Source organism: Strigops habroptila, chromosome 3 (assembly GCF_004027225.2).
Source record: "Strigops habroptila isolate Jane chromosome 3, bStrHab1.2.pri, whole genome shotgun sequence".
Taxonomy (NCBI): Eukaryota; Metazoa; Chordata; class Aves; order Psittaciformes; family Psittacidae; genus Strigops; species Strigops habroptila.
The window spans coordinates 20,875,571-20,897,495 of record NC_044279.2 but is presented as its reverse complement, the minus strand read 5'-3'; the positions used below and the strand labels follow the sequence as shown (position 1 = coordinate 20,897,495).

The window sequence follows — 21,925 nt, the reverse complement described above, 5'->3', positions numbered from 1 at the left end:
TTCTGAAACTGCATGGCAAAATTCTCCATGCAATATCCAGGACACCTAGTTATCTGCTGTTCATTTTTCATTTGTTTGTTTCTTCATTCCTTGAATGACATCTATCAGTCTCTGATTTTCAAGACAGGCCATCTGACAGCTCTCTGGACACCATTCTCTGTCTGTTTTTAAGGCCCAGTGGGACTCCTCAGCAGCAACTCAGCCTCTCTTTCCTTTTAAAAGTGACAAAGAAGAAACAAGGACCTTTCCTCTCTTGGTGCACTTGAGTAATGAAGGTTATGGTCTGATTGTTTGAAAGTTACCTTATCCAGTAGTTTATTCAGTAGGATGTGAAGCCAGTTGACTGCTAATACCATGTGCATCCGACCTCTGCTATTGACGTTTTGTACTGTCCCACCTCCAGAATTTGGGAATTGTACAAATCACCTTCTCAGTCTGACAGAAAACAAGAGTGAGGAGAAGGACTCCATTTACCTATGCAATAACGAATGCAAAGCAGGGGCTTGAGATACAATGAGGAGAACAAACAAGGCTGGAAATTCCCTCCAGGGACTGATGAGACAACATCAGCGCAAACTTGTTATGACTAACACCCCACACTGATGTATCTCCAAGCCGCCTTTGCCTGGCATCTCAGTAACTTATGGGAAGGAAGGGGAGTCCCTTGGTCAGAGCCCAAGAGTGTGTGACTATATGGCTGTGTTGTGATACCTGTAAAGGCAGAGCTGCCGCTTTGGTGGGAGTGACTCTCGAGCACGGGGGGAGTGCGACATTTTTGTCAAGTGTGCTGAAAATAGACTGCAAAACCTGGGGCCTGGGCCAGCTTGCAGACTGAGAGAACCTACAGTGTGCCAGGAAAACATCTCCAAAGCATTTATGTGGAAAAGAGAATAGATAATAGGTACGTGAAATGCTCTACCTTCCTGTTCTAACATGCATTTCATAAAGCAAACACATACATATGCAATGCTGATTAACACATGAGGTACAGGGAGCAGGCCCAGGTGAGGCTCTGTTTGGGCTGTTGCTCATTCCAGAGGAGAGCTGTTCATCCTGAGGTGAAGCGATTACTCTGGGAGGGACTCACCTGATGCTTCACTGGAAACGAAATATGGGCTTATAAAAGCAAATGAAAGCTAATTACAGATTAATCTGTTATATTCATGATATTATTTACTGGGAATCATTTTCCTCATGAAAAGCAGGGGTGGCTTTGCCACAATGGCTGCAGGGCTTGGTTCACTATCCATAGCTGTGCCTCCTTGAGTTTCCCTAGAGTTACTCCATGTATAGCTTTCACAGGTAAAACAGGCACACGGTCATGAATCATAAAAGTTTTGCAAAGGTTGAAATCCACAGTTCCCTAATATTTTTCCATCAAGGCAGCAAAGTAAATTTTTCAGATCCCTTTTCTTTCTCATGTCTCTTCAGACACTCATTTCTTACCCACTTCTATCTACCATACATCACCCTCATCAGTTTCCTTTTCATGATGCTGCTGTTTCAGCTTCAGAGTTCCTAAAACATTCCTCCAGTCTGAACAGGAAACCACAGTCAGACCAGCAAGTACTGCCATTTTTACCTCACAGCTTTTTGACTCTCAGTTTTTTACTAACTTTTCTTTACTTATTAATATAACAACATCAGACCCTACGGGAAGTCCTTCCACATTGCAAAGACAAGAATAGTGAAGTGAATGCAAGTTTGCAAATGCTTTTTTTTTTTTTTCCTTATAAAAATCTCAATTCCACTTAGCTGCAAGGGGAGCAAAAGGAGGATGCTAAAATGATGCATAAAGGAGAAGAATGTGCTTAAGAGGAATGTGCAACCTATGACTAATGCGGTACCTTTTGAAAGAAAATACAAAAGATATATCTGCTGTCAAATTATCCCTTCCTATGAGGTAATGACTGAGGTATGAATTGCAGAGCAAAGTCTTCAGGGACTACACATGCACACAGTAAGAGGTAACTTCTAGAGATGGTGAATTGCTTGATTCTGAATCCTGACTTTGAAAGTGTCTTGGCTTTACTGCCTTGGTTTTCCTTATTACAGAGGTATTAGTTTGTATTAATACTTCTCCCCATATTGCGCTAAGAATTACATCCTGATCTGTTCATAGCGTCCTTGGATCCAGCCATGCAAAGACTGGATTCCACCTCCGCACCTTCTCTAGCCCTTCTCTTAACTTCCACTGGGGGAGGGAAAGCCCACAGACTTAATACCATTTTATGTATTGTGATTTCACATTTTTTACCTCTTTTATTTTGCCAGAGATATTAAAATGTCTATTTTGCTCTACATGCTTCTTGTGGTGAGAAACTGGCCTCAGAAGTAGTTTCAGCATTTTTTTTCTTATCAGTATTCTATTTTACTTTCATAATTTGATGTGTGTTTTACTTTAGTCATTTGCATCTTCCAACCATTTATGTGGAAAGACATAATTTGTCATTGTGTAGGAAGAGGGTCATGGTATCAGTGCTTGTCTCAAGTGAATTTTAATTTATTCAGAGTTGTCTTTCAGAATGGCTTCACTATCAGGCAGGAATCTAAAAGATGAAATCAATCATTTTATATCTTTCATTATCTCTTTCCTAATTTATTTTTTTCTAGGCCTCCCTGAAAATTGTTCCAGTCCTTAAACTGTGTTAACTTCAGGCTGAATTCACAGACTGATTTTTAACAGAGCTTTATCACCAGTAATAACCATTTAAGTGTAAATTCTCACTCCAGAGTTTTATTTTTAGCTTCAGCATAAGAGGATGCTTTGGGGTAATTCCATGTACTCTGTCAAGCAGACAACATGAGCATGAAAATTATGCCAGAGATTTCAGAAGGAGAATTCGTATAATCAACGCCTGTGCCACAGTGGCTGTGCCACTGCAGGGAACAGCCTATTGCTGTATCCAGGTAATCGAGTTACTTCCTTGGCTCCAGTGGCTGCATGCTATGTTGGGGAGCTGAGCCTCGGCACAGAAATGACAATAACCAAGGTTATGATCTGACACACAATCCATTACAAAACTGCTTACCCTTGGCTGCTTTCCAGTTACCACACAGCTTCTTTTCATTTTCAGAGGAAAGTAATTCAGGGAAAGTAAACCAACTAATTCTGAAAGCACAGCCTGTCCCCAGTTTCCTATAAGGAAACTAGGCAAATATAATAGACTGTAATCTGTATAAGTGGGTTCAAAGTTGGGAATTTCCACTTGACAAGCACTTCTGAAAATTGGTGCAATAATCATGAATGATGAATCCTGTGAAGAGTAACAGCAACAGGGATGACAGTGTCCAGTAAGTCGGCCATGATAAGACCAAGTCAGCCAGTGCTGGGAACCCCTGACAGAACTAGAGAGCAACACAGTGTGATAAAGGAAGAAACTACCACAATACAGCAAATGCCATTAGTGTCAATCATCTTTGATATGTGTGTGTGAGGAAGTGTGACTTCCTCTTCTCAGCTGGTTATGGGTTATTTCAGATGAGAAAACCCCTTGGAATCTGCACAGATAACACCGAGCAAACTCTGGCCTTTGCAGGCTTGGATCTTTCTGTGCTGCCCAAGGGACTGCCATGGCTCAGGCTGTGCTCATCTGAATGGTCTTAACTGGTTTGCTGTAGAACTGAAATAAATCACTGCACCTAAGGAGGGCACAGATCAGTTGGGAAGGTCTAAGTCACTGTTTTTTGCCATACTAACCAATCCTCTTCTCGGCCAGCTAGCACCTACTCAAATTGCAAGGTTAATGAAGTTAAATTAAAAAATATTAAAACCCTCTACAGCTTTTATTTTTCTTAATAATATCCCATGAAGGGAGCAAGATAAGGAACCTCCATAGAAGGTCAAGGATATGGTATCCTTACTCCGTGGATATTTGGAACATCTGGAAGAAGAGAAAGAGGCTTTAAATGTAGCATTATCTAGCCTATGCATTGATGTTGGAAACTACTCCTTCCAGCAGACTGCTTTCTGCAGGAGGTAGGTGGAAGGCTTTGTAGTGACCAGTAACACATGGAGTTGCAGCTCCTAAGCTGCAGCAGTCAGGAGATAGTGTAATATTTTCATTTCCATAGAGCTCCAGGGGTCTCAGACATCTGGGCTGCTGCGGATGTCATGCTGAATGCACTTCCAATTGTATGGTTTACCACTGCTCTTCTCCATGTTGTATTTGAGTGAATGAACCAGCATTTTCACTTTTACTGAGGCATAATAAGTATGAAAGTTGAGAAAGATTGATCACAGACTGGATATGCTCTGTTTGCTGTAGATGTTTGCTGTTTTGCAGGCTAGCTCGTGCCATACTGTTGGATGATGACACACTGATCTGAATTATGGAAATACTTAACTGGAATTTATTGCTGATACGTAGTAAGCCACAGGAGTGTAAGCAGATCAAAGGTGATAAGAAATGGCTACTTCCTCTTTTGGGTGAACTTTCCAACTTTCACATATGTGCTGAACTAGTTATGCAGTCCTAGGCATTAAAATCTTATTCTTGGATAATGTACTGAGTAATGAATTTTTGGGAAAATAATTACCTATGACAACATCAGTCTGATTAGACCTAGATGAAATATGAGTGATAAATTTATGCTAAACAGGAAAGGGTAGCATTTTTTTCCAGCTTTTGAATCATGACAGAGTTGATCAAAGTTTTATTATGAATTTCAAATTCAGTATAGAAAGGGAAAATAGCTTTTTTTTCTAACTAAAAACTCATCTGGGGTATGCTTTCTGATCAGTTGTTCTGGTCCCTGAGCCAAAAAAATGTGTAGTAGGTCTTTTCATGAAGGACTGTGTCCCTTGATGTAATTTGTTATATGGAGTTAAATAGGAAGGAGTTAAGTGTCTTGTAAGCTGCTTTTTCAAGCAGAAGCAGATTCAGCTCAGCAGCAGAAGAAACTTTACAATTTCTGTGTTGATACACGCAGTGGGAAATGTTCTGGAGACTGGGAAATAGAAATAGAGGATAAGGCCATGTTTATGTAAGTTCACAGGCTCCTTAAGATCTAAGTACAATGTGCTGGTGTTGTGGTACAGACAGAAGAGCCCTCGAAGTGAGGAAACACATGCGTCTCTGAAAAGGCTTCTCTAAAGTGAATGTGGTTTTGTAGAGCAGCAATAGACAGGCACAGGCTTGGGGACTGGAGTGTGGGTGTCACCGCACTGTCACCCTGGTGTACCTTTCCTTCTGGCAACACCAGCACTGTGTGGTCCAAAGGCTTTTTAAGGGATGGCCTCAGGCAACCAGTTGTTTGGTGTGTTGTATCTGTGCTCTATGTTTGTCTTTCCTTCTGCAGCTAATTCCAGTAAGGAGCTGCCTCCTGCAGCTGGTATTTTCTCACCAAATGACAGGGTTATTTATAGAAATTTTTCCTTCTGCTCTCTCAGGAGCATAATATCTCCACTTCCTTGTTTACTTTTACTCCCTTTCCTTCCATGGAGTAAAAGGAAAGATGATGATCAATTTTTGCCACCTATCAGGACCAAAACACTGTCTTTTAAAATTTTTATTTATTTTTTTATATTTTTATTTTTTTAATGGGAAGTTCAGGTTTTATTACAAAAATAATAAAAATAAAAACAAAAGAGAAAACTATTTTAATTCTGAAAAATCTGAATTGCAGGAAACCCTTAGATATTTCAAGCTATCCTAACTAGTAACTGTGATTTAGTTTTAATAATGAGTGGAAGACATGAGGATTCAGGGGTGATAAAGCTGAATTTCTGAGACACAGTCTTGTGGAACTTGTAAAATGTTTGAGTGTATGGGGATTATGGGGATGAGGAAGAGGTGAAGACAAGTTAGTTGACAGCATGTGTGTTACCTGTACAGTATAATGAACAAATATTACAGCCTGTGTTTGTTTAGTCATACACCTCTCATATTTGGTTTATGTAGCTCATGGTTGTTCCCATGCAGGCAGAGCTACAACTTAGTCAGTCACTTTCCTTTCTTATCAACTTTATAAAAACACCTCCTTTTCAGCAGCACAAGGACGATCTAACCTATGAGCTCGTTTGGATGACTCCTCATTTTACCTTACAGTATTTTTGCAACATCACTTCTTCCTAGAAACCAAAGTACTTCTGTGTTACCTAATTCCTAGCACGAACCTTCCCAAGCTTGTTTTTGGTTATATTATCTAGTCAGCACACCTCTTGAAACTTCTTTTGGTGTATGTGTGGTGGTTGCTCTCTTCACCGTGCCATGCTGAGACCTCGAGGTCAAAACACAAAGAGCGTAGCAGCAGCAGCAACAAACACAGGTCCCTGTTGGCTCTGCAGCCCTGTGGCTCTGTATCAAGCAATCATACGATTTTGCTGATGAGTGTGGCAGATCTGACAGGAGATAAGGGATTTGCAGTGAGGGACTATGCGTGGGACTAGGCATTGAGACAGTTGATGATAGGTGGGAGGCAGTGCCTGTGATGCTGAGTGGAGCCGGCAGTGAGGATTAATAGGCATTTTGGGTGAAATATGAGAGAGGGCGATGCACTGGTACACTGCGATTTTGGATGTAGGCTGCAGGTGCAGCTGCTGGGTACTGAAGCAGTCTGGGGAAATAGAGGCTTGTTACTAGATGTGAATGTCTATGTGGGCCTGGCCTGGCAGGTAGAGTCCCTGGCCCACCACCTTCCAGCCCAGATGCTGGAGCTAGGTCCTGCTGTGCATGAAAAAAAAAGGGAACTCTTCTTTAGTTAACTGACAGAAGATGCTATCACACAGATCTGAAATGATTTTACATTTATTACATTTCTTTTATTGCCATTGCTCTGAACCATAGTTCTCTTTGAGGAGTCACCAGTCAGTCATGTTAAGCTTTAAACATAAAAGTGTGTAAAAAAAAAAGTGATTCTGCAGGGTGTTTCCCAGTAGATTACAAACCTGTATCTACAAGATTTTGTAGAGTCTTGGTTACAGTAATTAGTGTTTCTACAAAGACAGTGAAAATAACATGCTTGTACAGAGCTGGAATTTGGCTGTGAAACACCAGTCCATCTCAGATTTATTAGTCCATAAAAATTACAGGCATAAAACCAGGCTTCTTTTGGGTTTTTATGAAATCTGTTAAAAAAATCTAACACTATAAAAATGTGATATAATTTGTGACATCCCGTAAGTTACCAAAAAAGGACTGAATCAATTTTAAACATACTGTCTATGCTGCTGCCAAAAATATAAAACCATGCTCGAGTGCCACAACCTTATTTTATAGCACATGCCTGAAGATAAATTTTATGGTTCAGATAAGGCCTTTTGAAAATAGACATTTATGAATCTTTTATAAAGGGGACTCTTCTCTGGGCACTGCTGTAATAAAATTATATCTCTACAAAACAGATGATAGTGTCACTTTGACTGTTACCATGCAAGAGAGTTGTTGTTTCAAAGCCTGGCCACAAACCATACACAAAAATGCTCCAGTTTGGAACAGCAGAGGTTTACGTTATCCTTTGTGCAGAGATTTTACATTCCCTTCAAGTTCAGCTGTTCTAAAATTGAAAGTGAAATTCTGACATTGAAAGTTTTGGCTTTAGAGAACCTGAGAGAGTAAAGCATGGTTTGACTTTAAAGTACAGTTCTCCAGTTCACGGTGAGTTCCCAAAGGCAACAATGGACCATTGTTAAACATTTTATTACAACCTGAAGTTGCTATTGCTGCTAAATGCACAGGGGCAAAGGAGAGAGACTTTGATTATTCACTGTGTTTGGTTGTAGTTTCACTCCATGGCTCTGGTTTGGCCCTCTCCTATCTGCTTTAGCTAGGACAAAGCCCTCTTGTAGTTCTGGGGACAGTTCACTCCAGGGTCTTTTCCCAAAAGGTAGCATGTATGTGAACTACCCTGGCTTTGGCTCCCTTCCCTTGCGCAATCTTTCCACAATATATGAACACCTTTTACCCTCTCACTCACCTCCACATGCTGCCATAGTATATCCCTGGGCACACAATACACCCCCAACATCACTTGTAATGAAAACATCCTGATGGACTGCAAAACACCTCTTACATTACTTTAAACACTTTGAACTGAAAGCAGCAGAATGAACAGTATGAGTATCTTAGAACCACCAGTATACCACTGAGGCATAAGGAGAAGGGAGCTAACCCTCCCTGGTGCGGGCATGAGTCAGCCTATGCCACTTAGAGTCTTTTACTTAGCAGTAGTAAACTAAAAGCAAACTTGAAGCAAGCTAAACAGGGCCAAAGCATTGGCTTGAGAAGTAGCACCTATCATTCATACTTTTTGGTGTTTACTGCCCCTCTATTTGGCCCAGTTTTGCATCATGTATGACCATTAACTAGCAATTCCTCAGATGATGGCCAGGAGTGGCTTGAGTGATAACTTGAGGCCAGGGGCTGGTTGCAATACACGGTATGGTGAAGACCATGCTGTGGAAATGGTCTAGCTATGGTGTTGCAAGCAATACTTACTAATAGAGATATGGCCAGTATTTCATAGCGATCAGCATTATGGTTTGCTACAGCAAACATAAAAGGAAAACACTACAAAGCTGTTTAAATATGGTATATTGTTCTTTGTTGTAATGTCGTTTTGTAACTTTGTGACCTAATTGGCTGAATTCAGTATGTTTTTAGTGCTGTTAAACAGAGCCCAGTTTCAATCAAGCAAAATTCTAACATTTCAACATTGTTTTTGTTATGCATGAAGAAAAAAAGTGAGCACGTAGTTCTTCAGAGAACAGATGTTCCCACAAAATGTTTAATTAAAAATCTAGATGTTTTCCTGCTGTTTTTAAAATCTAAAAGAAATGTTATCATAGTCCATGATCAAAAACATTCACTTTGGTTTACTGAAGTGAGCCCAAATGATTCATTTTCAGATCTTTACCTCCCATTGTACACCCAGCATAATGAAGTAATATGACTATGTAGAGTGATCAAACGGAAATATTAATTCAGAATGAAAAATGTAGGGATTGAGAGGCCTCTAATCTAGTAGCTGGGACAACAATTTGGCTGGTGATGGGATTCATCTGATCAGGTGTAGACATCTACTACTGAGCTGGTGTCTGCTCGCTTATGAGAGTCATCAGACAGAAACAGGCACCATTTGGAAAATGAACAAGGTTCAGTTTCTGAATGTAACAAACACAAAGACTGAGCTAATGATCTAAGTAATTTTAATGAGTAGAAACAGGCCATTTGGGGTGAAATCCTTTGCCAATATTTACTTCAGAGAGAGAAAGAAAAGGACTGAGGGGCAGGCACAAAACATATTTAACTTGCATTTTGTATCATACTTCGGTAAGTTTCTGTCAGGTATTTTACTGCCTGTATTGCCTGAGAGACAGACATTCTCTGCAAATTCTTCCAGCACTGGAGTCTGAAGCAGCCCAGAAAGCTCCTGAATGATCTCTGTAGCGTTTCTGAGGATAATCAGTATAAGTAATGATAGACAATGACAGTGAAGTGCGAAACAGTAAGAGCTTTTCTGAATGCCAGGAGATAATCAGGTTTTCAAACACATGCTTTGATCTGGCATCAGATCACTTTGTGCTGCATTTATTAGAACAATCTGGTGGATAACTTAATCAGGCATGTCTTTAAACACCATAAGTGAACAGTCATAGATACTGAACAACAAGGATATTTTTTTGTACTTACTGCAGGTTTGACTTGTTTACAGGACTAACAAGAAAGAAATGTAAACGTTTCCATTTCTGAAGAGCTCAGAGTTAGGAATGCCTTGCTGGTGTCTCCTGGACAATGGAGACTGTAGGCTTGCTCTCAACTCCTTCTGATTGCTACAGTGTTTTCTAAAATCAGAGGAGAATCCTGTGACACCACCCAACCCAAACCTTCTGTACCCCATTCTGTTGTCACAGAATGGAGGTGGGAGGAAAAGCATCCCATCACTGCTCAGCCTAAAGCAAGACAGTTGCTGTGATAAGTGAAAATCTCTTCTGATTTTTGCTATCCTAATTGGTATCAGCAAACCTTGATAGGCAGAATTACCAGGCTTTATGATGAGCTTTCCCATCTGAAAGAGACTATCTAACACTGTGTGATATATTGCAACTCTCTACCCCAAACTACAGTCCGGAGATGTAATAAGCACTGAAGCAACCTGTTCCTAAATTTGATCATGCTATGTTGGAAGACCCTGAGATTGTTTCTATCTGGACAAAGTATTTCTTAAAAATCCACTCTGATGAAAGGATTGGAGAATCTTTGCTAACCTAAATAAGTTCAATTATGTTCTTCCCCAGAGCTCACAAATCCGATATAGGAACAGTGGCCTAAAATGTAGGTGCCAGACAGTATCCTACGCTTTTGGATCATGCATATTGGCTGTCTCTTTGGTGTTGCTACAGCCCTAATGGAGGCGGAGAGTATGCCAATCTCCCAGCATTTAAGCACTCTCCCAGCACTCTCCAAAAGGACAGCAGGTTGCATAAAGAGCTCTTACAAGATGGTCAAGATGGACTTAGAAGTGAATGTAAAAGTATTGTCAGCATTTTTAACAGACCATTTTCTGTTGATGTTATGCTGTTTACATTTTTTTCATATGCAGTGAAACAGAGCGTCAAGAGATCTCTCTGCAGTGTCAGTGAGAAAGTCATTTGAAAAAGCAAATCTAAATCTCAGATGACACATTAATTTACAGAAGCTTCTGGATTTAACAGCTTGCAAAGCATTCCTGTAATCACTGTTCTTCACTTCTGCATATTATGAGTTAGGTGTTGCCCACAGCAGAAAACCCCTCAAAGGACTTATCTTTTGAGGGATTTTCTCAATGTAACTTATGTTACAGTAACTGGAGTTTTTCAGACTGTGCTGCCTAGTCTTACCTGCCTGTTTTTTTTCAGCAAGGGAACTGCTATGCTATAGGAAAAGGCTGTCCTTCGAGTGCCCACTGTGAAGTGTGAACCACCACAGAGTGCATGCCCACTATGTGTCTATATAGGCAGGTATAGATATATAAATATTTACACTGTTGTGTCTTGAATAGGCACAGCAAAGAGACTGCAAGGCCAGGTACAGATGCCATCCATATGCCAAAAGCTCTTACACAGTTCTACACACTCAGAGCTAAACCAACTTCTCACTTCTAAAACTGCTTTCCTTTCATAATCTCACGGCTGTCTTGCATCCCAGGGTGATGGTAGCTCTGGTATCTTCAATCATTTAACTTTTCTGCCAGGGACTGCTGACTCGCAGAAAAGATATGAAGGCACTATTCAGCCTCTTGGCCAAGTTCAGCCCCTGTGGATCCCCAATAAACAAGCACAGGCACACACTGTTTTGCACCCCCATGCAGAACCGTGGAGAAATTACATTAAACTGAGGAAATTAAACCAAGCTCTCTAGGCTTTGAAGAAAAGGCTTTTCCTCAATCATAAGCAATGCACTGTGCAACTGGGTGTAAATAAAGGGAACACGGGGGAAAAGAAATCAAATTAATGTCATTAATACCTCCAAAAGCAAACCAAAACCCTCAGAATACACTAGTGCCAGGCTAGATCCAAGTTTTTCCTCTGTGAGGGTAGAAGCAGGATGCAGTGGCTCACCTTAGACAACACAACAGCCATCACCTTGTATGCTCATTGATCTGGAAGATTATGACCTCTGCACTTGAAACTTATATTTCAGGTCATGGCTGAAAATGAAGGTCTGGATTTTCCTGGAGAACTGCCTGAAATTCTTTTTCTCTAAGCCAGTTGCCAGCAGATAAGGAAAGACATCCTCACCTGGAGCTCTGCTGGGTGACACAACACCTGAATGGAAGGCAAGTCACTTGAGCAAATTATTAATATCTTCTCTGACAATGAGGATGAAAGAAAACAAGGCAACAAGAAAAGCAAAAAGATACATTTGATGTATGAACAAGCTTCTTAAACCAATGGTTTCCACTGCAAATGACAAAAGATAACTTCCTTTGTATAAGATATTAACCAGTAATTTTTTGATGTTAAAGGTTTTTTAACATTGCTGTATTGTTTGTCCAATATAGAAGTAATGGGACATATTTTCTGGGCTCCCAGGAATGGGGAATTAATTTAAACTGTGGCCATCTTAGCTCATGTATAGGAATTTTAGTATTAGGGGAACTCTCTTCTAGAGTTTTCATTTTACATGGTGACTAGAAATTACCTGGCTGATTTTGTAATCAACCAGGAAGGATTTAAACTTGTGAGTTCCTCTTTTGTATTTCAGTGGCAGCAGCAGTTTCTTTCTGTACCTTCCCTCATAGGGGAGGTTTTGAAATGTCTTGTGCACCATGAGTTGCTCATATGGTTTGGGAATCCCTGAGCAGAGGCCAGCCTGAGCTGGCTCCCGTGCTTCTCCCAGCCTCTCACATGTACATAGTCCAAGGCTCTGCTCAGAAGAGATATTTTTGGCTATTTCAGAAAGCTGTGTTGTTTATTCCAGGAACCCATCTGAAGAATCTATGCATCAAAGCCTATGCTGCCAAGGACATGCAAATTATAACTGCAATATAAAGGATGTTTAACAAAACCAACACATGATCCTAATGAAATAAATACTTATTGCATCTACGATAGCAAGCAGGGGATTTTAATGTGTGTAAAGGTATAGGACAAAAATTCTCGCTGCTCAAAATGGTGGTATAATTATTTTAACGGGACAATAACTAGGCGAAAACACATTCAGGTCATATCAATGAGATCTTTTACAAACAGAAATGCAGAAATTGCAACTGTGAATGGGAAGACAGTGTTCTGTGATTTGTCCATAAACTGTGGGACATGGTCCCACAGCAGCTGAAGGGCAGGGACCTGCACTTTCCTCTCTGCTGGTATCATCTGTTGCTCTTCTGAGCTGAGATGTGCCTGAACTTGCTGCCTTCACCCTTCAGCCTGCATTGCCGATATTCCAACTGTTTCTGCAGATCCCTTCTGATTGGTTGAAATTGCCTTTTTAAGTATGTGTCAGATCTTGATGAACAGTCAGTGTCTTGCCAAATGATAGTCCCATGTGCAGTCATACAGCTATGCAGAGGCAACGTATCCTCCTCCTTCTGGTACCTGATCGTCACTGTGATTGAAGCAAATGGAAATGTCACCCAAGCAAGTGTTCCCGTATGTGGAGAATGTGACACTGAGCAAGACTGTTGCTCTTCTGGAGGTCATAGTCACCACCATGAGAATGCACACCATTGCTGAGCCTACTACTGTCCTCCAGTGGGGTATGAGAAAGTTTTGGTAGAAACCCAAAGGATTTCTCAAGAATGGTTAAAAAGTGAAGTCAAAAATAGGAGTTGTACATGCTGCCTTTCCTGCGCAAATGCAATTTGAAGGAAAAATGCAAATGGGGCTACTTCATCCAGGAGTAGTGTTTCCATCTTTTTGAGAAGATGGTTTACTCAATAGTTTTTCCGTCAAGTTAGGGGGGAGAATGTGCTTAAAGTCAGGACAATTTTATGCACTTGGGAGACAGGATGGTTTTATTTGTGCATGAACTTGTCTTTTAATAGAACTTGTTGAGAAAAGCTCCCATGAAAGGACTAAAAGCTGTATTCTCTCTCTTTTTTTTTTTTTTTTTTTTCCCTGGCAACATCATGTATACTTTTAATCTAAGGTCACCTGCAGAAGGAAAGGAGTCCAGATGTGACAACCTCCAAATCTTCACTCAGGGAGGAAGGGTTGGTGTATACAGTTTTTCAACTACTGGTGGTGAAGTTGATGGCTTAAGATGGCTTGGGCCAGTCATCCCAAATGAAGGAGTGAGGTCCTTCACCCTCCATTTGTCTCCCCTTGCTCTCAGCTGCATGACTTCACTATTCATCTTGTACCAATTTGCACTCGTCAGACCCTGAACTGATTTAAGTCCCTTACTTAGCAGAAAACTGACCCAGAAAAAAATGGTCTTCTGGTTGTTTTAAGATAGGTTAGGGCTTCATGGAGAGAGAGAGAGAGAGAGAGAGGGACTGCAGAAAAAACACCTCTTTTATAGGCTACATCTTTTTCACCTTTCTGCTTAAATTTAACCCTGTCTTCAGAGGGGGGTTGATCGCTGCCCTTAGAAAAGGATCTAGTCCCAGCAATACTGAACTAAATGTTTTAATACTCTTAGTGTTTCCCCCAGAGAATGAGTTCTTGCCCCTCTGAAATGGGAGGAATTGGTTTTAAGAGGTTTCCACCTTTATTTGTGGAAATTTGTTGAGATTGAAAATGAGAAATGGTATCCCAAGCTGATAATGGTTCTTTTCTGCCTCTGCAAGACATGTTTTCAGGGTTGATATCGTTGGTATCTTGTCACAGTTGCTATGCAATGAAAGCGGTGTGATAGTAGCACAATGAGAAGCATCAAACTATATGACATGGAAGGGTGTGAATTGCTCCAGAAGCATGGTACGAGAGTTACTTGTTGGATAGGAAGGTCGACTGGAATTTGGGGAATCAGAATTCTGGCCTGTGCTTTGCCCATTACTTAGTTTATGACCTAAAATGAGGCACTCAACCCTTCTGTGTGTTACCTTATGTATAAATGACACTGAATTGATCTTCACTTCTTGCTTTGACACCAAGGAATAAAAAACCCCTCTTATGTAAAAGGTAAGTAGTGAAGTGTCACAACAGAGGACACTCCTGGAGAGCGTGTCTCCTGTGGAACTGCACCCCTTCACAGGTTAGCTGCTCGACCAAACCCAACCTCACTGTTACAAATCACAGAAATTCCAATTGCTGAAATGCACAAACTCTTGCAGTTTTGTCCTGGAGACAATCCTCTACCGTTGCAACTCATTACCACACTCTGATTTGCTCAGTATCACTTGGCAACCACCTGAAATGCCATTTCTGGGATTTCATCTGCTTTTGCCCAGGAAAATAAACAGAAAGGGTCGGTGCCCGGACCAGGCTCAGTGCATTTCCCTCCCAACCCTCCAGCTTTGTATTCTTAAGAGCAGGGCTCTGAGTCCTGCCGCAGCTCAGCGGGGCTACGTGAGCGGCTTCCCCCCACGCCACCGGTCCCGCCTGGGGCACTAAGCCATGCGGCAAACAGGCTTTTTGTTAGGCCTGTGAGCGGGGTGGGGAGCGCGACCGAGCCCCGCCGCCCGCCCCGGCCCGCGCCGCAGCCCTCGGGCGCTCCCTGCCGGCCCTGCTGCATGTGGTGGCGCAGGGAGCGGGCCGGGGAGGTCCATGGCCGCCCCCGGGGTGCCCCAGAGCCCGGCCCGCAGCGAGTACCCGCGGCACACAAGCACCAAGTTAGCACCGAACCCAAACCCGCTTCGGTCTGCCCCGCGGAAGAGCTGCTGCACGGCGGCGGGGAGGGTGATGGGCACAGGTAGACATAACACTCTTATTAGTACTCAGTCAAAAGGATTGCAAGCCTGAGATGGGGATTTTTTTGCTGGCCTGTAAATCCGTTGGGAATGACCTTGTGTTTTGGCTGTCTGTCTGTTTCAGCAATGAGATTAGCAGTAGGTTTATTTGTCATCTTCGGGGTGGTATGAACCACCTTCACCATTTGAATAGTTTGCATGGGCTTGTTTACTGCAACCTTTTAGAAATTCATTTTAAGTATGCTTTTGAATGCCACAGAAATTAAAAATAAAATCTAGCCAGGTTTCTTTCATCTTTCATGGTTTTTTGGTTGCTTTTTTTTATTTTTCTTTTTGTGACATTGTGCTTGTATTACAAATGTCCATGTTATTAATGTTTGGCAAAATAACTTGAAATGAAAAGTGCAGATGTTTGAAAACCTGATTGTTTTCTAAAAGTAGCATTTTTCATTGCACTTTCACAAATGTGATGAAAAAATACCGCTATTCAGATAAAGATCTTCTGATCTTTCTTGTGGCATGTGCTGCTATGACAGGACAGACCATCACTTTAGAAACTGACCAGACTCTGGTCAGTCTCAGCCCCAAGGTCTGACTCTTCAATCACAGCATTTTGGCCCCACAGAGGTGAGACAGCCAGCTGGAAGTTAGCCTGTGTGACATGAATTTGATGCCCAGACTAGGACAAGAGTAATATCTTTGATCACTGGATGCAGGCAGCCTCCCTCTTCTGAGGTGTGGATAGTGAGCAAACCACTCTCAACAGATCTGAGGCACGCAGATCTGCATGAAGTGCATAAACAAAATAGGATCTTCTTAATCCCATCTGCGTCAGAATGACTTTATTTCAGCTGTTGAATTCCAACTCAATGACCACCAGCTTGACTCAGATTCCTGAAGTCCTCACAGGTACATGGACAAAACTTGCAGATGGAAACAGACAACAGAGCTAAGAACTCAGGTGGATGATAGTTTGGTTTCCAGGCAGCTCCAGGTTGTAGCTGTAGGCCCTTTATGGTCATGGAGCCATCTGCTAAAAATCATGAGACAGACAACATAGGAGTTGGGTTTTTTTGTTTGTTTTGTTGTGGGTTTTTTTTACTTTAAATTAAGATTTCTTCTTCCTCCCTATCTGTTTTATTTCTAGTCTCTGTTTCCACTGCCCTGAAACTTTCATGCTTTTCAAGAGCTATGGTTTTAGTATAACTCTATCGAGAAGAGTCAATAAATTAAGACGTTTATAACTGAAAAAAGTTGGCCTTTTCCTTTCAGCTGTTAGCTTCTTCAATAGAACTGTTGTAATTTTTTAAATTAAGCTAGTTTGATACTGGCCCATTTCACATTAATCAAACCAGACCATAGAATGAAATAACTTTTCTATTTGAAAAGCTGAAAATGTTCCTGAAATTCACCATTTGGAGGACTTTTCTGCTTCTATAGTTTCAACTCTAGAGAATTACAAAGATAAAACTAGAGACAGAAAAGTTGAGACTCAGATTTTTGCTCGTGGAGAGAAGAGAGGATGAGCTTTTGCCTGATTCTCCTTCAGTTGCTTCTTAAAGGAGAGCGCTTTAAGAGTTCAGTTAGACAGCAAACTGATTGCCCATGTCTGGAACAAAGTTAGTGAACTTTGCAAGTCAAGAAGCTCAAATTAAGATTTGTTGGAACTACCAGATTACTTAGAGATGTTCTTAAAGATACATATACTAAGCTGATGAACTATTTTGGAATACATCTGTTGGACTCAGGCATGAAATATAGTGTCTCTTGGATTTCTCAAAGGTACTTGAAATTAGTAGGATTACTCCCCAGAATCAGAGCATTCCCCAACTCTGCTCTGTTTACTTCCCTAAATGGGTAACTACACGTGTAACTCCATTCTGAAGAAGCTTGGAAATGTTCAAGTATATTATTGAGCAAGGCCAGTGGAAGTAAATATTCATAGCTTGAATAAGAATAAATTTTCTATCCATCAAATACATGTTGCTGAATGTCTCATTCCGCTTTCCAAAATGCGCCACTCCGCTTGAAGCCAATAGGTTTAAATTTGGAAGATTGTTCTCTCTTACTTTTAAAGAAGATATTTAAAATAGAATTATCTCTTGCCTGCAGCCTGTAGGGGAATTTTCATAGGTGTTAAACCATAAAGACCTTTTGGAAGGCTGGCACAATGTGCACTAAACATATTTATAGTTAAAATGCCTCAGGTCTGTATTTTACACATGTAGTTCTGATCTAATAGTGTCAGTAAGCTGTAGATTAGCTTTAAATTGTACGTCAGTTTGGATATGAGAATCTGACTACAGATCTGGAGTTGATGACGGTGTGTTTTATAGCTGGCTGCCTGTTCCGCATGGCGTGGATTTTAGTACTGTTCTGGCATTTCATACGCTCATTTAGTGGAAAGACCTCTGATGTGGATTAGTGCAGGAAAATGACAGCACAAAGGCCTTCCTACTTGTATGCAAGTCCACTAGATGTCCCTGCAGCTCTTTGTGATGATAACGCATGGCTAGCTTACCCAGGTCTAAAATGAAGAGCACTGCATTTTATGTCCCATACCTTGCACACATAGCCCTTCATGGGTTCCTACAGAAGTTATGAGTCCTGTATAGATCCAGTTTCAGAAGCTGAAGGTAGGCATCTTCCTTTCGTATGTGCACACATATGATTTTGATTTTTCAAATTATTTTTGTTGTTTTAACTTTCTTTGTAACAGAATTTTTGCAATCATTTGAATGAAAGGAAAATGCCATCTCTCACTGTATGCATGGTAGACGGATATAACACTGGGGTGGAAAAGTGAATGTATTTGTAGGTTTTGGCTGGCTTTTCACAGGAAAAAGACAATTTAGCTCATTCTCAATGTTTCTACTCTGCAGGTGACGACTAGTCTAGGAGTTAAATCTAACACGGCAGTCTAGTTAGGTGGCCTGATAAGACATTTGATTTTACTATGGAAGTGTCCAGCTCAGATACCTCAGAAAAGTTGAGGTACTTTTCCACTACACCCTGAAAAATGAAGATTAATCTCCTCTGGAACGCTGTTAACTCTGTTCCATATTTTCTTCTGCTACCTCTGAACATGTAATCTCCTTTTCCACCTTGCTACTATCCTGATGCTTGTGACATCTGGAAATGTAGTTCCAGAGTCTGAGTATCATCATATGAGATGATGCTCTATTTTAATTGAATAGAGTATACTCTATTTTGATTGAATATCGTCTTTTGTGCTTTGACACAGAGAAAATGAATCTCTTGGTCCCATAGTCTCTTATTCACCTGCTTTCTAAGGAAACTAATCCTCATATTTTTATGATTTCTGCTGATATCCCTACTCTTTCTCATCACATTTTCCTTGATTTCCTTAATTTTTCTCCCTCAATTTCTCTATGTTATGTGTTTCTTGGTGAGGTAACTAGTGTGGCATAAATTTCTTTAGATGACAAAACCACAGGAGTTTGGACTAATATATTGCTAACTTCCTAACAAGGTCACCAATTCATACATAGCTGTATGGAATAGTATGTCCATATTTCTATTGGCAAAATAACATACCAGGAATACTAGATGTAGGCAAGACAAATTAGTTAAAATACAGACAAAATACCCCTTTGGGTAGCTTCATCTGCAGCACTACTCATATAATGATTACATGGGCTGCTAGTTATTTTTAATAGAGGTAAAATTGTGTTGAAAACAAGGGATATTGCGTTATAATTAGGAGGTACTTCTGTTGTTAAATTTAATGTGACCATTCCATTATCTTGTGTTTTCTGTGCATCCCATCTCTTGAAGCACACCTCCTGTACAGTGGTGTAGCAGGTGTATCTAAATACAGAGCTACCAGAAAGTTAGTACGTTCTCTGTAGAAACCTTTGCTAGATGTCAGGGATTTAAGTAGTATAGGGCAGACTCTTGCATTTTAATCTTCTGCTGTAGGTTTATACTATAATCTCAGACAACAGATGCTTAGTTATGTGATGTGGTAACTAAAAGCAAGGAGACCTCAGACAAAAATCCTGGTGATTCAGAGAGACAAGAACAGTGCTATTTAGATCCAGAGCAACAGGTCCTTAAATTCTCTCTTTCCTTCTGCTCCCGTGATCGGCATAGCCTAGTTAAGAAATTTAATATTATTGAGCTGAAGATGTGGGTGAGACATAATGGAAAGAATTATTTTCCCATGGAGAGGCCAAATGCCTTGAACATATCTAGCAATGACAGTTGCTTGAAGTGAGGATGGAGGGAAAGAGAGTATACAAAGAGGCAGGAATGTTGTTGTGCTGATTTACATTAGGACATCAGACCACTGGACTCTGGCACAGAAGTTCACTACTTCAAGCCTTTATTAATGAAACGTAACTGTGGTAACACTACATCTCTATGAAAAGCAAAGACCAAATTCAGTTTTTCTCTGTTGAGAATTTGACAAAAATCATGCAAGACATTTTTCTCTGACCACAAGCACACAGGAAGTTTAGAAAGTTGGAAGTTAATTCACTGTGGGAAAAATACTCCCAGTTACATATACAAAAAACCAAAGGGGTAAGGAATGAGGGGAGCAGGAGGGAAAATTGGAATGGCCAGTCAGAGAAGTTATCCCTATGCTTGTAGGATTTTCTGGACTAAACAGAAGTGGGGAAACTAGTGATATTTCCCTGTACTGGGAATTTCAAAGCCAGGACTCAAATGTAAAAGGATCTGTATAAAATTGTTAAAAAGGAATAGGATAGGTTTTACCTTGAATACTTATCAGTGTCAGAGATGCATCCAAACATTCTGATGTTGGTGAGTAAAGTCTTATGCTCATATGCAGACTGGATTGCTAAGTCATTTCCCAGGGCTTAGCAATAATGAGAGATCTGCTGATCCCCAGGGCACCTCCCTCTTGGTCCTTCTAGCCTGCTTTAATCCTTTGTACCTACTGTTGTTTTGTTACTTTTCCTGTGGTATTGCCTGCCATGGATAGGATGGAGAAGGGGAAGAAATCAACAGTGTTTTCCCCTTTCCCTTCTTACCTCTTCTTCTAACTCTCCTCTCCTCCACCCTATTTAGATAAGGGGAAACCAGACGAGGGAAAGAAGATTAACAAGGTTGACGGGAAATTCCTTTCCTATCTCTGTTCGCCTTCTGAATGAAAAGCATGTGCCTGGACTAGTCCTCTAACTCCTTCAACTCCTAAAGTTGTCATTTCATGACTATCTCTTACCCAACTATCTCTTATGGTAAGCGATATCTCTTTTCCTATCCAGTTGCCCTGTTTTTAGGGCTTATTAAATAGAAAGGATCATAATTTGTTGGTTAGTTAGTCATATCCATCATAGAAGTCTTCAGGGCAATACTCCTTGAATTCTTTGCTGCCAACGTTAATAGTTCATATTTTTACAAGTATCTCATTGGCAATGTTGAGTCTACAAGAAGATAGATTTCAGGATCAAGCCATTGTTATAGAAATTGGCTCATGTCATTCAAGTAGTAAATAGTATCACCTGCACCAGATTTTTCACTTTGGGCCAGGATGCCAACAGATGCACTTGTGATACATTGAGGGTGTGATTTGCCATCACAAACACACAAAGATGGATGTATAAGCTTCCGACCTCGCTTCACTTTGTAAGAGAATTTGTACTACTGATCCATGCTTGGACAGATGGTCATTATTTATCATGTAATAAACCCCATCAAAATATGTAGGATTCTTTGTGTAATATTCTTCAGGGTGGTTGTCACAGGGAAATAATTAACTTTTATTTATTTAGAAAATGGCTTTTACTAAATGCCTACATGTTACACCTTAAGTCTTGCTTTCAAAACATAAGATAGAGAACAAATCAACCAAGCTAATAACACACATATGATATGATTTCCTGTTGGGCAAACATATCCTATTTTGGATTGACTGACAAGAACAATACCTTCTTTTCCTTATTTATTATTATGTTAGAAATTAGGTAATATTAATGTGATAATGGAAAATCAAGAGATAAACATAACTTGTTAAACACTGAAATCTCTTTTGTAGTTCAGACAACCATAACGACAGATAATTCAGGACAATAAAGCCAAGAAAGAACTCTATTAATTGTTTTAGAGGGAAATATTTCCATAATAACAATTTCAGTAAGAATTTTCTGTATGTACCTGTTTGTTTTCTTTATCTTTTAGAAAGTCTGTTATTTGAGAAGTCAACTCTACGTAGTAACACACAGCAACTGCAATTTTGGTACTTCGAAAACCATGGGTTTATAATTGCCAAAATCCTCTTCAAATATGTCTATTTGGAGTAGTTTTTACAGGCCAAAAGATAGTCATGAATAGGCTGTTAATGATTTCAGATTCCAGATCCGCAATCTAATAAATGTTAGTCTGGTACACGGCTATCACAAAGTGCTACTTCCCTCTAATGACGCTATTTTAAGTAACATGACTGAAAAAAAGCTTGTTTGTCAAGGATAATAAAACTTAGTCCCATCCTGGCGAACATGGAGAAATCAGATTGTGCCTAGGTTGTGTCTTTAGCTTGTCCATAGAAATTTAATTTGTGCTTATGAATTTCACACAGTGGCCATGCTTATGAATACATTGTGTAGTTTTTAGGAGTACAGCTTGGTGTGATCATTTGTGTGCACTCAGCTTTCACCAGAAA

The 21,925-nt window shown here is 40.4% G+C and overlaps 1 protein-coding gene across 1 annotated transcript in view; it reads left to right on the top strand.

Annotated features, from left to right (window-relative positions):
* IL17REL (interleukin 17 receptor E like) overlaps positions 1-20,416 on the top strand; it is an 82,371-nt gene extending 61,955 nt beyond the window's left edge. The window contains exon 17 of the mRNA XM_030480348.1: positions 20,335-20,416. Within this exon, the coding sequence (XP_030336208.1) occupies positions 20,335-20,338 (4 nt within the window). The 3' untranslated portion in view covers positions 20,339-20,416. The remainder of the gene's footprint in view (positions 1-20,334) is intronic.
* The last annotated feature ends 1,509 nt before the right edge of the window (positions 20,417-21,925 follow it).